The sequence below is a fragment of the Gigantopelta aegis genome, chromosome 7 (genome assembly GCF_016097555.1).
Source record: "Gigantopelta aegis isolate Gae_Host chromosome 7, Gae_host_genome, whole genome shotgun sequence".
In the NCBI taxonomy this organism is placed as follows: Eukaryota; Metazoa; Mollusca; class Gastropoda; order Neomphalida; family Peltospiridae; genus Gigantopelta; species Gigantopelta aegis.
This window is the reverse complement of record NC_054705.1, coordinates 15,413,201-15,426,342: the sequence shown is the minus strand read 5'-3', so window position 1 is coordinate 15,426,342 and position 13,142 is coordinate 15,413,201. Positions and strand designations below refer to the sequence as shown.

Sequence of the window (13,142 nt, the reverse complement as noted above, 5' to 3'; positions counted from 1 at the left end):
GGCAAGGTGTGACAGTAGCATTAAATATAAACTAACTTTAGTCTTCAGATTTCGGTCTGTCTTACTGATATGTATGTTAACTATTTTAACAATGTCATTATATTCCACACAAGACGGAATATATGTATATACACAACAAAAAGTCCTGCAAAATAAAATATCTGCAGCTGCTTGGTCTTCAAAACAAGCCAAGGGATTATTGTGCACTGATCTGCATGACTTGTTTGTTCTAACCACGCAATTAGCATTGACCACATATCATTTGTATATGCGTGCGTCGTGCGTGCGTGTGTGTGTGAGTGTTAAATCGTGTTGATAGCTACCAGTGTCTCCAACATTATTATTGTAATAAAGGAAATGTAAATGTGACAATTATTTTTCATGGAATGAACCTCTTTTTAAAAAAAATCTTAAGCAACTGATAACATTAAAGAACTTAATAACTTTGCAAAATATTCAGTAATAAAACTATATAATCATATAAAAAATAAATTGGTGGAATAAATATAATTTAAAAAAGAAGAAAAAAAAGAAGACAGCAACACACATACACAAACAAAAAACAAACATTGATATTGGATGATTTCATATTTACATCTGTATAACGAATGAATGAATAAATGTTTAACGACACCCCAGCACGAAAAATACATCGGTTAGTGGGTGTCAAACTATGATAAATGCAAAACTAAAGTGATGAGCAACATTAATATAAAAATTCAACAGTTAAACAAAAACACAGTGTAAAGAACTCTGCAAAAATACAAATATCACAGAAATAAAGAAAGAAAGAAATATTTTATTTAACGACGCACTCAACACATTTTATTTACGGTTATATGGCGTCAGACATATGGTTAAGGACCACACAGATTTTGAGAGGAAACCCGCTGTCGCCACTACATGGACTATTCTTCCGATTAGCAGCAAGGAATCTTTTATTTGCGCTTCCCACAGGCAGGATAGCACAAACCATGGCCTTTGTTGAACCAGTTATGGATCACTGGTCAGTGCAAGTGGTTTACACCTACCCATTGAGCCTTGTGGAGCACTCACTCAGGGTTTGGAGTCGGTATCTGTATTAAAAATCCCATGCCTCGACTGGGATCCGAACCCAGTACCTACAAGCCTGTAGACCGATGGCCTAACCACTACGCCACCGAAGCCGGTAATATCACAAATATATAAAATTAAAATTTAGAATAAACGTTAGCATCACGTAAAAATTGCAGTAAAAGTTCTGGATGGAATCGAAATGATTCCATCATGTTTCGTTGTCCAAATATATCTTTTCTAGTGTCTTTAAGATGGGCACACTTCACCAAAATGTGGCGCACCGTCCGAGTATACTGACAGTGCACAAACTGGGGTGGAGGATCTTTCTTCAAGATAAATGAATGGGCCAAGTATGTATGACCGATTCGAACAAGATACAAGACTATTTAATCCTTCCTGCACTGCCTATAGGAGGACTGCCACTATCCCAAGAATGGCTTGATAGCATGAAGCTTGTTCGGAACCGCACCGTCCCAAACATGTTGCCAAGTCGAAAAGATAATGTCGTTGATACTATGTTTAAAATCAGTATAAGGCAACCCTGACATGAGGCAAAGCTAAAGCAGACTTGGCAGCTGAATCTGCCTTTTCATTACTCCTGATGCCAACATGGCTGGGCACCCAACAAAATACATGTTTATTGGCAATGGATAAAAAGACACATTTTCTTATCACCATACCAATTAAGGGATGGTCCAGCTTCATATCACGTAAAGCTTGGAGACAGGAAAGTGAATCTGTAAAGATGATCTGGATGCAACAGAATCTTTTGTTTCTTCCAAGGCTTTAATGACTGCCCAAACTTCAGCACTAAAGAGCTCAAAGCTCATAAAACTATCACCCTCAGTTCAGTTTGTTTACCTCCTCGAAACCAGTTTAATTTTAATCCTAGAGATCTCCAAGATTTCCTTGACCAGCTAACTTTATTATTATGGGAAATTTCAATGATCATCAATTTTTGTGGGGTTATGATGTAAATATTAAAGGTAACTAATTAGAAGACATAGAAAAACTATATATATATATATGCATTTTTATTTAATGAAAATAAATGTCATATATGTTTTCATTCTGCAAGTGGCTCTTTCACTTCCATATATTTAACCCTTTGTAGTTCATCACGTGTTGCTGATTTCGCCTGGAAACTTGGTCCAGACCCTTGCGGTAGTGACTACTTTCTAATTATTTTTGGAGAATGATAGACCTCCATCACTTGTAATGGTTCAAAGATGGAAGTTAGTGAAGGCAAATTGGGGTCAGTTTCGCCATCTGTACAGCACTCGTCTACAACAATCTGCCATTACTGATGCTGATGATCCCATGTCTTTGTTCACTTCCATTGTGAAGGACATTGCAAATGAAACTATTCCTAAGACTCTTCTGAATAGCTGGTTCTACAAAACTCAGAACATACTCCAGTTTCTCGAGTGACATTCTGAAGTATATGTGATGCTTTTTGGAATTCATTTCTAACTCTTAAAGGCATACTGTCATGGATTTAAGGACCTTATTTCTCTAAAAATGGATAATAACTAAAAATTACATTAATTGTTGGAAACCAAATCTAGCTATTGCATCATCTTAACTGAACCATGATAGAGTGAAATCCATGTCAACCCTTTCGGCAATTTTAGTTTTTGAATTATGGACCATTGCCATAATTCAATTGTGGTTTTTTTTGCAAAATATCATTAATAAATGGAGTGTGGTGATTATGAAATTGCGCGCGGAATTGCGTTAATGGCAAGCGGGCCGAACAGAGCATATAGCTTGAGACGTGCTGAATGATAAACATACTTATCAGATATATGTCTCTCCCTCCCTCCCTCCCTCTCTCTCTCTCTCTCTCTCTCTCTCTCTCTCTCTCTCTCTCTCTCTCTCTCTCTCTCTCTCTCTCTCTCTCTCTCTCTCTCTCTCTCAGTCTCTTTCCCTTTTTCGCCTATCAATCTATCTACATACCCTTGCTCTCTGGGTTGTAAATGATGACCTCGGTGACCGATAATGTTTGTTTCAAGTCCACCATCCACCATGCATTTAGGTCGTGTTGATATGTTTGAGCAAAACTACCGTGAACGCTGCATTTGTAGTTCCTGTTGACAGCCAAATTAGCTGACATGCTCCCAGCCGTTGATGACTGAAAGGCAGGCATACCCATGGCCCAGTCCTTGGACGCGACTGCAATACATCAACATACTCTATAGTGTTGTTGTGACTGATATACCTCTTTAACATACGGAATGGGGGTCTCTCACACTTGTAAAGTACCCCAAACTAGACGGTACTCTACAACAGATATATCAAGAGCCGTGGCATATGTCTTCATGTGGGGAAAGTGAATACTGGAAATCTTTAGCAATAAGTTGGCAAAAGGGTCCAAGTGTGAGTGACAGGTGTCCTCTCTATTGGTCTAAACCAATTCGTGAAATAGCCAAATGTTAGTCACCAAATAGTCGAAGTTTACAACATGTAACTATATACCATCTTTTACCGAAAGACACGGCGATGCAGGCACGAAGTCAGAATGTGTTTGTGTTGGGGGTGGGGGTCGTGTGTTCAACCCTGAACATGGCATTCGAAGTGCTTGCAAAATTCAATGGTTCAGTGGTACGAATACATTGGATTTATGTCTTTTTACTACAGATCATGTACCATCTTGGCCGAATGTTTTTGGAGAAAGATTGCCTTTGTATCGGACGACCCTCCAACAACGATAACCTTACTGAAAATGGAATTGTCTAAACACTAAGCTGGATTTTTTTATATTTCATATTCATTACTATGTGGATATTAGTGACATTCATTGAAAATATAGGCCACATATTGTTAAAATGGCAACATATTCAAAATTGTAATTTAAAAAACGAAAGTGACACCAAAAGGTAAATGTTATCTACCTTTATTTATGGCACGGCAGTATTCAGAGAGAATGAAGTAAAGGACCAACTAAGAGAGGAATGCGAAGAAATCACGTTGGTAGAAAGGAAAAAATCGATTTCCTTTTTAGCAGCAGCATTTGTTTTTATATATTTATACATGTATATATTTATATATGACGTTATTGTCATAGACCTATTATTGTCCAGATGGGGTCAATAATTGTTTTGTTATATAATATCATCAGTAAATTATCTACATTTATGTCGTCTTTATTTAAGAGAACATTTGTATGCACTTATATTTCCCACAAATAGGCCTAGCACTCAGAATGTGTTAATCTTGTACCTATATATTCTGCACGCATATTAAAAGATATAAGAAAAAAACGATGTCACTGGACTAGATTTGTTTTTACATAGCTCACACGTTATGTCATTCCCTCCTATTTTGTGGACAAATATCTCAAAATTGAAATTTAACTTAATCTATACCTAATTAAGTTTCCCAATTAAAATGCATGTCAATTTTAATGTATGTCTGCATTATAGAATGTTTTTAGCACATAGGGTTTATTACTAGTGTTTTTTTGTTGAATAAAAATTGTATTATGCGAAACTCATTTTATTCCTAATATATGATACTGACGATACCGAAACATACGATGGTAATAATTTCTTTATCATATAATGTCAAGCTTAATACAATGTGTTTTTTGTAAACTAATTATGCAACTTTTAATTTCAGTCAGTCATTACTTTAGATTCAAATGACGTAAGAATATGTGACGCATTGTCTTTTTGAATGAAAATTACGTCAAATTCGAATGACGTAATTTTGGATGTCCTTACATAAAAATAAACTAGTGTTTAATGTGTTTTGCTTTCTGAACGCTGAACAGCTTTATGTGTATGTCGCTATTGAAATGTTTTTGTTTGATGACTATGAATGCATACGTCAATAATAATATGGAGTGTCACGGTAGAACGTTTGGATAAATATCAATAAACGTAGTGCCGTGACCTCGATTAATTTACCCCTAATTTTCAAAGTTATAACATTCTCAAAGAATGTGATCTGAAAAAACCATATCACATATTTTGATTACACTGGATATGCTAAAGAATATATGATAAAATGTAATATTCATTAACGTTTATTATTTCAGTTTTTTTTGTTTTTTTAAATACAATTTCGTATTTTATTAATACATTTTGTCTTATATCACTTATTTCATCGCTAAAAAAATCACCACAAATCTTGTATAAATAGAGGATACTCCCCTCGTGTCTTGTCATATCATAATTTATCAGCAGTTGATAAAGTACGATTTTTATATTTCTATCAACCAATACTCATAAATTATGACATCACAAGACACGAGGGGGTATTCTTTTTATCATCCATTATCATTATTTCCATTTGCAACACTTGTAAACAATGTCAGTGATGTGGGTTGAATGTCAGCGGTAGACTCGTTAACTAGCAGAACGACAGTGGCGTGACGTCACTAATGATAGGTTAGCGCTAAAACATACACTGTGACGTAACAAAATAAGTGGTATCTCCTAGAAGAATACCACAGGAGATGTCGCAAATTATAGTGCCAACGACATCTCCTACAAAAGCCTTTCTTTAATGGATGATAAAGACTATTAGTCGGTGGACTTACTACAAATGAAATAAAAAAGATATGTCACCAGTATATTGAAAAACAAAATTCAAAACATATATACCTGCCTCTATTTGTTTAACTTTGTGTAATGCAAAATGCAATACCAATATCTTGTCTATTAACATTTTTAACAATAATAAAATGTATATAACTCTACAAATAAGACTAGAAAGCATCGTACAACACGCATGTATATGTCAGGCGCGGAACAAATGGGGGGGGGGGGGGGGCAGTTTACACTCCTTCCCCGAAAAATATATTTTTAGCACATGAATATAATACATTAATTGGAATTTAGTTTGGATCGTCTAATATCTTGCCAAGTTTTAAAAAAAATTTCGAAGATTACGTTCGTATACTTTTTAATACTGTAGGTGCCCTTTTAAACGTTGCATCCCTCCCTGCAAAAATCCAGTGTTTAATCACGTTTGTTTCATTTGTGCCAGTATTACACAACATTCAGGTAGCCATCCAGTTATACAATTCGTCGACCTTATCAGTGTCTCCAGTTAGCAGACTTACGATAGAGTCGCTTTGTTTTGATTTCGTGCACAATAAATATAATATTCATTACCATAATCTCTTTTCAAATCCATATTCCGTAAATAGTATGTTTTTGCTTGGGGTTTTTTAATTATTATTATAGAATGTTCTTATTATACAATAGTAAGGAGATGCAGTGACGTCACTGGAATGCTGAGGTCATTCAAGTTCAACAAGCTACCGGAGTATGGTTCCATATATTCTATTGCTAAAAATTGTCTCTTTTTTTTTTTTTTTTTTTTTTTTTTTTTTTTTTTTTTTTTTTTTAAAGTTTATTGACCCCAGACACAAGTATGTTAGTGTCAGGGTTGGGGGCCCTGATTTCACTACCTTACATCCATGTTATAAGTACATATGAACATTATTTATATATATATTATAGTGTAATTAGAATCAATATAATAATATTAATAAGCATGAATACATGAAAACATGGAGTTCACTAATATGTGGGGTTAACAGTGAAGATAGAGGTAGCGGAAAGATTTCAAGGAAATGGTAAAGGGGGAAAAGAGAAGGTAAGGAAGGAAGAAGGAAAGAAAGAGTGAATTAAATACTTTAATTTCGAAATAGAAAACATATTTGTATTGAAATACCTCTAGAACATTGTATTGCCATGTCTTGTTTCTAGGTATCTGGACCAAGGTGCCCAATATTCCTCAAATTCGTGAAATTGGCAATTTTTGACAAGTATATATTTTTCAATTTCTATTTTATCTTTTAAAATATTTTAAAAAACATATATGTTAGGTCCATGTTTCTGCATTTTAGATATATATATATATATATATATATATATATATAATATATATATATATATATATATATATATATATATATATATATATATATATATATATTTAACATTGATAATGAGCCAATTAATAAATACCATCTTGCTTTTTGCCCTCTTTATGATTCCAAACAAGACTGTCTGTTCATCGAGTTGTGTATGTTCACCTTTGTCCTGAATCCATCGTTCAATTTCCTTCCATAAAAGAAAGACTTTAGAGCAGTCATAGAACAAATGCTCCAATGTTTCTGGTTGTCTATGACAAAACTCGCAGACATTTGATTCTATGTATTTTATTTTTATATAAAAACGTGTTTGTCGTGATTATTCGATGTATAATTCTATATTGAAACCACTGTAAAGTTGTATCGTTTAAACATATCAATGGTAAATTATACACTTTTCCCCACTCCTGTAATGACAGTATGAAACCTAAATTGTAATATTTTCTTTGGGAAGTTGGCACTATTGTCGATTTGTTTAAAATATATATACAGTCAAACCTGTCCTAGCGGCCACCTGTACTCAGCGGTCACCTGCCTTAAGCGGTCACTTTTTTACCTCCCAAACGATTTATAATGTAAATGCACCTGTAATAAGCGGTCACCTGTCTATCGCGGCCAGCGGCCACCTAAATCGGATCCCAAATCGCTAAAATACCTGTATTAAGCGGTCACAGTAAAGTTTTACTATTATATAAAAAGGGATATTTTAACAACAGCGATAAGGTGCAGCAAAGAACCGATCTTCACACCTTCAGTAATATTAGTACCCATTCAGTCCCGACCTCTCTACTGTGTATCAATTAAGAAAGTCTGACTCTGGAATGCATCTAATCGCCCCTGGGCAGGCTTCGTTTGACTTTTGTAGGTTCTGTTACTATGACAATACACCACATGAAGTAGGAATTAAATAACTAAATGGAAAAAGAAAACAAACTTGCTGAGAACGGTCAATTTAAAACATTTGCATTATTTCTGAAGGAGACGACATGTCAAAAGTTGATTTATAGTCAATTGTGAAGCACACATCATTGATTAGCAGTACAGACGGTAAAACAAGAAACAACAACAAATGTTTTAAAGAATATATATATGGCAACCTGTACTCAGCGGCCACCTATCTTAAGCGGTCACTTTCATCTACTCCCTAATATGACCGCTTAAGACAGGTTTGACTATATATATTCTACTGCTTGACTATATGGGGAAATTGTTCTAAATTACACTTAGAAAGAATAAATAAATTACAAAAAAGAACAGCACGTATTATTTTTGACAAATCACCTGATGATCCAACTGATTTACTTTTTCATGAACTAAAGTGGCTAAAAATAAACAGAAGAGTCGAATATTAAAAAGCCATTCTAGCTTGTATATAAAACACTAAACGGACTTACTCCTCAGTACCTCAGAGACCTGTTCAATCCAATATCATCAGTTTATGAACTTCGCTCCATTGATGATGGAAATATGTTAGCTCCCCGACCAAAAATAGAGCACTACTAGAAAAGCTTTCAATTTTCTGGAGTTGGTATTTGGAAGATTTACATAATGATGTTAAAAAAGTTCTAGTTTAAATATATTTAAGAAAAAATGTTTCAAACACTTCTTAGAAACATGACTGCTCTTCTACATAATTATTTAGTATATTTTATGGTTGTATATATTGTACATACATGTATGGTCAGGGGCGTAGGCTGGTGGTGGGGGGGGTTCGGGGGGTTCGGAGTTTCTGGTGGTGCAAAAATAAAATAGAAAAGGTCCATTTGGTTCATATTCGAAACCACCACCCACCACACCACCACCCCCCCCCCCCCCCCAAGTCCAGCTCACGCTACGCCCCTGATGGTTTTGTTTATTTGGGTTTTCTTGTTGTTGTTGTTGTTGTTTTTTTTGTTGTTTTTTTTGTTGTTTTTTATAATTAATATGATTATGATTTTTATTGTTATAATTAGTAAAAAGGCCTCGAGGAGAACAGTCTAGAACTAACTACCTTCTATAAATAAAGATTTTATTATAATTATAATTAATTATAATTATAATTATTATTATTGTTATAATTATTATTATTATTATTATTGTTATAATAATAATAATTATTATTATTATATGTGCGGCAGTCTGCGTGCAAACAACTCGAATATGCCTTTAATTTGCATAAATCCAATATTGCCATATACACAAAATTTGGGCATCTCCTAAACAGTTGATTTTAAAACCAATAAATATATTATAAGTAGATAGCAATATGATACTGAAGAATTTGTAAAACAACAATAATCAGTAATATGTATTATAACTGAACGCAACTGCAATAGTGTAGGTGATGTATTAAACATGTTTTCAATTTATTTAGATGTCGAAGGTCCACCACCTGTTAAATGTACCGGATCTTTCATAATATCAAATCAAAATACATTTATATTTCAGTTAACTTTGGACAAATTACGGTTGTGCACACAACCATAACAATGCTAAAAAACAACAACTGTAAAATGTCATAAACGACAATGGTTGTACGTTTTATGGTATTTAAAACAACATTTGAAACGTTCGTTACATAGGACTTGTTTAAACGCACAGCTCTGCCAGTTCTCTCTATATATACTGAAGACCACACTAACATAATATATTAGTGGCACATTTCATCTATGATTCTGTGGATTTGTTAAAAAGGTTCAATACAAATGGTATGGTTGCAAAATCTCTCAATGCTGTGGATTTGTTAAAAAGGTTAAATACAAATGGTATGGTTGCAAGATCTCGCAATGTTGTGAATTTGGCCTAATTCATTACCTCTCGGAACTGTGTGATCTAGCAACGCAATGACAAAGGTTTGTTTTTTGGTTAACGACACCACTGGTGTAGAGTGTCGTTTTGCAATAAAGTGCCAAATTGCAATAAAGACTTTGTTTTCAAATTTCCTATTCCAACCTACTCTAACATGATCTCTGGGCTCAATTGAATACCACCAAACCACATTTCTCATATCTTTTCATAAAATTATTGATCAATGGACTTTTGAAATTTTCAGACATACTGCATTTCCATTAAAGTGCCGTTTTGCAATAAACTGCCTTTTTCAACAGAAAACGATTTTCTTAACATCTCAAAATCACTGAATGTCTTTAACTGGACGTGGCGAACAATTTTTCAGTCCAACTTTTACATTGATTAATTAATCATCGGCTATTGGATGTCAAACATTTTGTAATTCTAACTCGTAGTTATCAGAGGAAACCCGCTACATTTTTTTCTAATCTTTTATATGCACTTTCCCACAGACAGGAAAACACATACCACTACTTTTGCCCGGTTGTGGTGCACTGGTAGAAACGAGAAAAATCCAATCAGCTGAAAGGACCCACCGAGGTGGTTTGATCCTGCGGCACAAGCACCTAAAGTGAGCACTCAACCGACGGATCTAAATGTCGCCCCTGTAATGACAAAATACATGCGAGAACGATGAGATGTTGCTTCAGAGGTCTTTGTGAACTGCCAGAAAACAACCGGAAAATATTTGGGAGGTTGGGCTAAGTGAAAAGAAAGGTACACTAAACCCAAGGTCATACACTACAAAATTCAGTGTACCTAGTTTATAGCCCTTCACTTCAACTTCACACAGTCCAAGATTCTCAGAGGCAGGACCTTCTTTCCTGATTCGGACGTATCGTCCTCTGAGGTACCGGTTACACGGGAACACTCCATAAACATCTACAATATATCTTTGATAATGACATATTCCTGGCACGGTGTCATTTTTAGACTGCAGAACTTCAATGTAGAAGGATACTAGACGATCCTCTAAAAGATAAAAGTGTAAAAATAAATCTAATATTTTTCTTTATGCATTAAGAAAAGTTTATGAAAATGTATATAGAAATGCATAAGGGTGTATGTGTGTGTGTCTGTGTGTGTGTTTGTGTGTGTGTGTGTGTGTGTGTGTGTGTGTGTGTGTGTGTGTGTGTGTGTGTGTGTGTGTGGGACATACATAAAAATCATATGTATGCATGTTTGTATGTGTGTGTATATATATTTGTGTGTGTATGAATATCTATATTTATATATGTCATGTTTTATTAGTACATATACATCAGTATCAATGCATGGGCACAGCGAATACAAAACAAATCCATTTGGCCTCACGAATTGCCTCTCACGCAATAGATGGGACTCAATTTCAATTTCAATTCAGTGGCTTATTGGTATAAACAAACAACACTAGTAATAAACATAAAATATCAAATGTACATACAATTAGGATAATATATATATATATATATATATATATATATATATATATGTTATAGTAATATGATATAGTACAATATACATGTACATCCATATCAATAAGGAGAATGTAAATTATAGTTATATATGTAAGGTATTATATACAAATTGACATTTAAATACTATATATTATATATCTTGATAATTACAGTATTTTTAGATTAAGGAAGTTCGAATTTTAAATGCTTAAAATTTTCCAAGTAATATATATATATATTATATATATATTTATTTTATGTTTTATTTTTTTTACTGGTCAGCAACTGTATAAATTTTAGCATAGATGGCCTATTCCAGTAGTATTTCTTTATATATTTCGCAGAAATCCCTGTACAATTTACAGATTAAAACAAAAGCATATTCTTCGACATATCCGCTATTACAATGAATACATACTCTATTGGAATGACTTATTTTCTTATATTTACCAGTTTCTATTGCTATAATATGTGAAGACAAGTGTAAATTTCGTAATACATGCTGTATAAAGTTCAGGATAAATTTGACCAAGTATTGTCTTCAAACATTAGGCTCCAAAGTATCCACAGTTCGCAGACCACGATGGTAAACGCTTGGCCACCAAGATGTTCTTAAAGAAGAATGGCCAGTTAACAGACAATATTCGTGGGGTGGGGGCTAAAACAATGCGGCCACCCCTCAACATAGACGTGTTTGTGGGCAAACCTGGCACTGATACATATATAGTATGTATGCATTATATATTTATGTATGACTATCTATATAGTGTATGTATGTCGAAGTTGACTGTTACATACATAGATATTAAGGTACTGGCGCAGAGGATAATTAACTCCTTTCTGGCCTCACAAATTATACCTGTGGCACCGAAATACCCGCAAATTGTAGACTATCCTCGATGCGTTCTGAGCTATCGATGCATGCATGTATGTACGTATGTACGTATGTATGTATGTACGTATGTATGTATGTATGCATGCATGTATGTATGTGTTTATTCATGACATTGTCTGTACATATGTGTATACTTGTGTATGACATACGCACAAGGACATGTTTAAACTAATTAATGAACAAATGTACGAACGAGTGAATGAACGAATGTCATGATACGTACTGCAACAATCCTGGCGGTTGAAAATTTTGACCTCTTTGACCATTATGGTGTCCACAAGATCCACCATCCACCATGGATATTTATCCGTTGGATCTGTCACTGAGAGTGTATACCGATATTTAGCACACATATATCCGCCATCGACAGCCTTATCGGCTAGTCCCGAATATGTTGATGACTGCAAGGCAGGCTTATAGATTGCCCAGTTTTCCGAAAATGTCTCAACTGAAATATCAATAGTATGTGCAATCACTGAAAAAAAATACAGAAAGAAAGAAGCCGCATCACGGCATCAATTCTGCAACTTTGGTCTTGCCTAACATTTTTATAACTCGTATTATAGAGATAAAACAAATGAGAGAGAGAGAGAGAGAGAGAGAGAGAGAGAGAGAGAGAGAGAGAGAGAGAGAGAGAGAGAGAGAGAGAGAGAGAGAGAGAGAGAGAGAGAGAGAGAGAGAGAGAGAGAGAGAGAGAGAGAGAGAGATAGAGAGAGAGTCAAACATAAACATGCGTTAAGCAGTCACAAAAGTAGGTATTAAAAAGTGGCTCTTTAGTACAAGTCAGTTTATATTATAGGATTATTTTAAAGACTTTATTCCACATTGAAATTTGCTTTATACTCACGTGGTTTGAGTATAATTGGTGACATTGTTAATATTTATTACTTTCTACAAACCTTTATGCAATTACGAGGCAGCAACTAAATATTCATAGAGGATATACACTTTAGTCAGAAGTAAATAGTCAGTTATAGCAGAAAAAGGGATGTTTTTAGCGGCTATTTTTCTATTTATTTCTGCAATAACATTTTTT

The 13,142-nt window shown here is 34.4% G+C and overlaps 1 protein-coding gene across 3 annotated transcripts in view; it reads right to left on the bottom strand.

Moving 5' to 3' along the window:
• LOC121377317 overlaps positions 1–13,142 on the bottom strand; it is a 166,255-nt gene that overhangs the window by 98,778 nt on the left and 54,335 nt on the right. For 2 of the 3 annotated variants that reach the window (XM_041505254.1, XM_041505255.1), the window contains exons 8-10: positions 12,330–12,554; positions 10,535–10,747; positions 3,016–3,231 (exon numbers count right to left, since the gene is read on the bottom strand). The exons of the other annotated variant lie outside the window; for it this stretch is intronic. In XM_041505254.1, the coding sequence (XP_041361188.1) occupies positions 3,016–3,231; positions 10,535–10,747; positions 12,330–12,554 (654 nt within the window). The remainder of the gene's footprint in view (positions 1–3,015; positions 3,232–10,534; positions 10,748–12,329; positions 12,555–13,142) is intronic. 3 annotated transcript variants of the gene reach the window in all.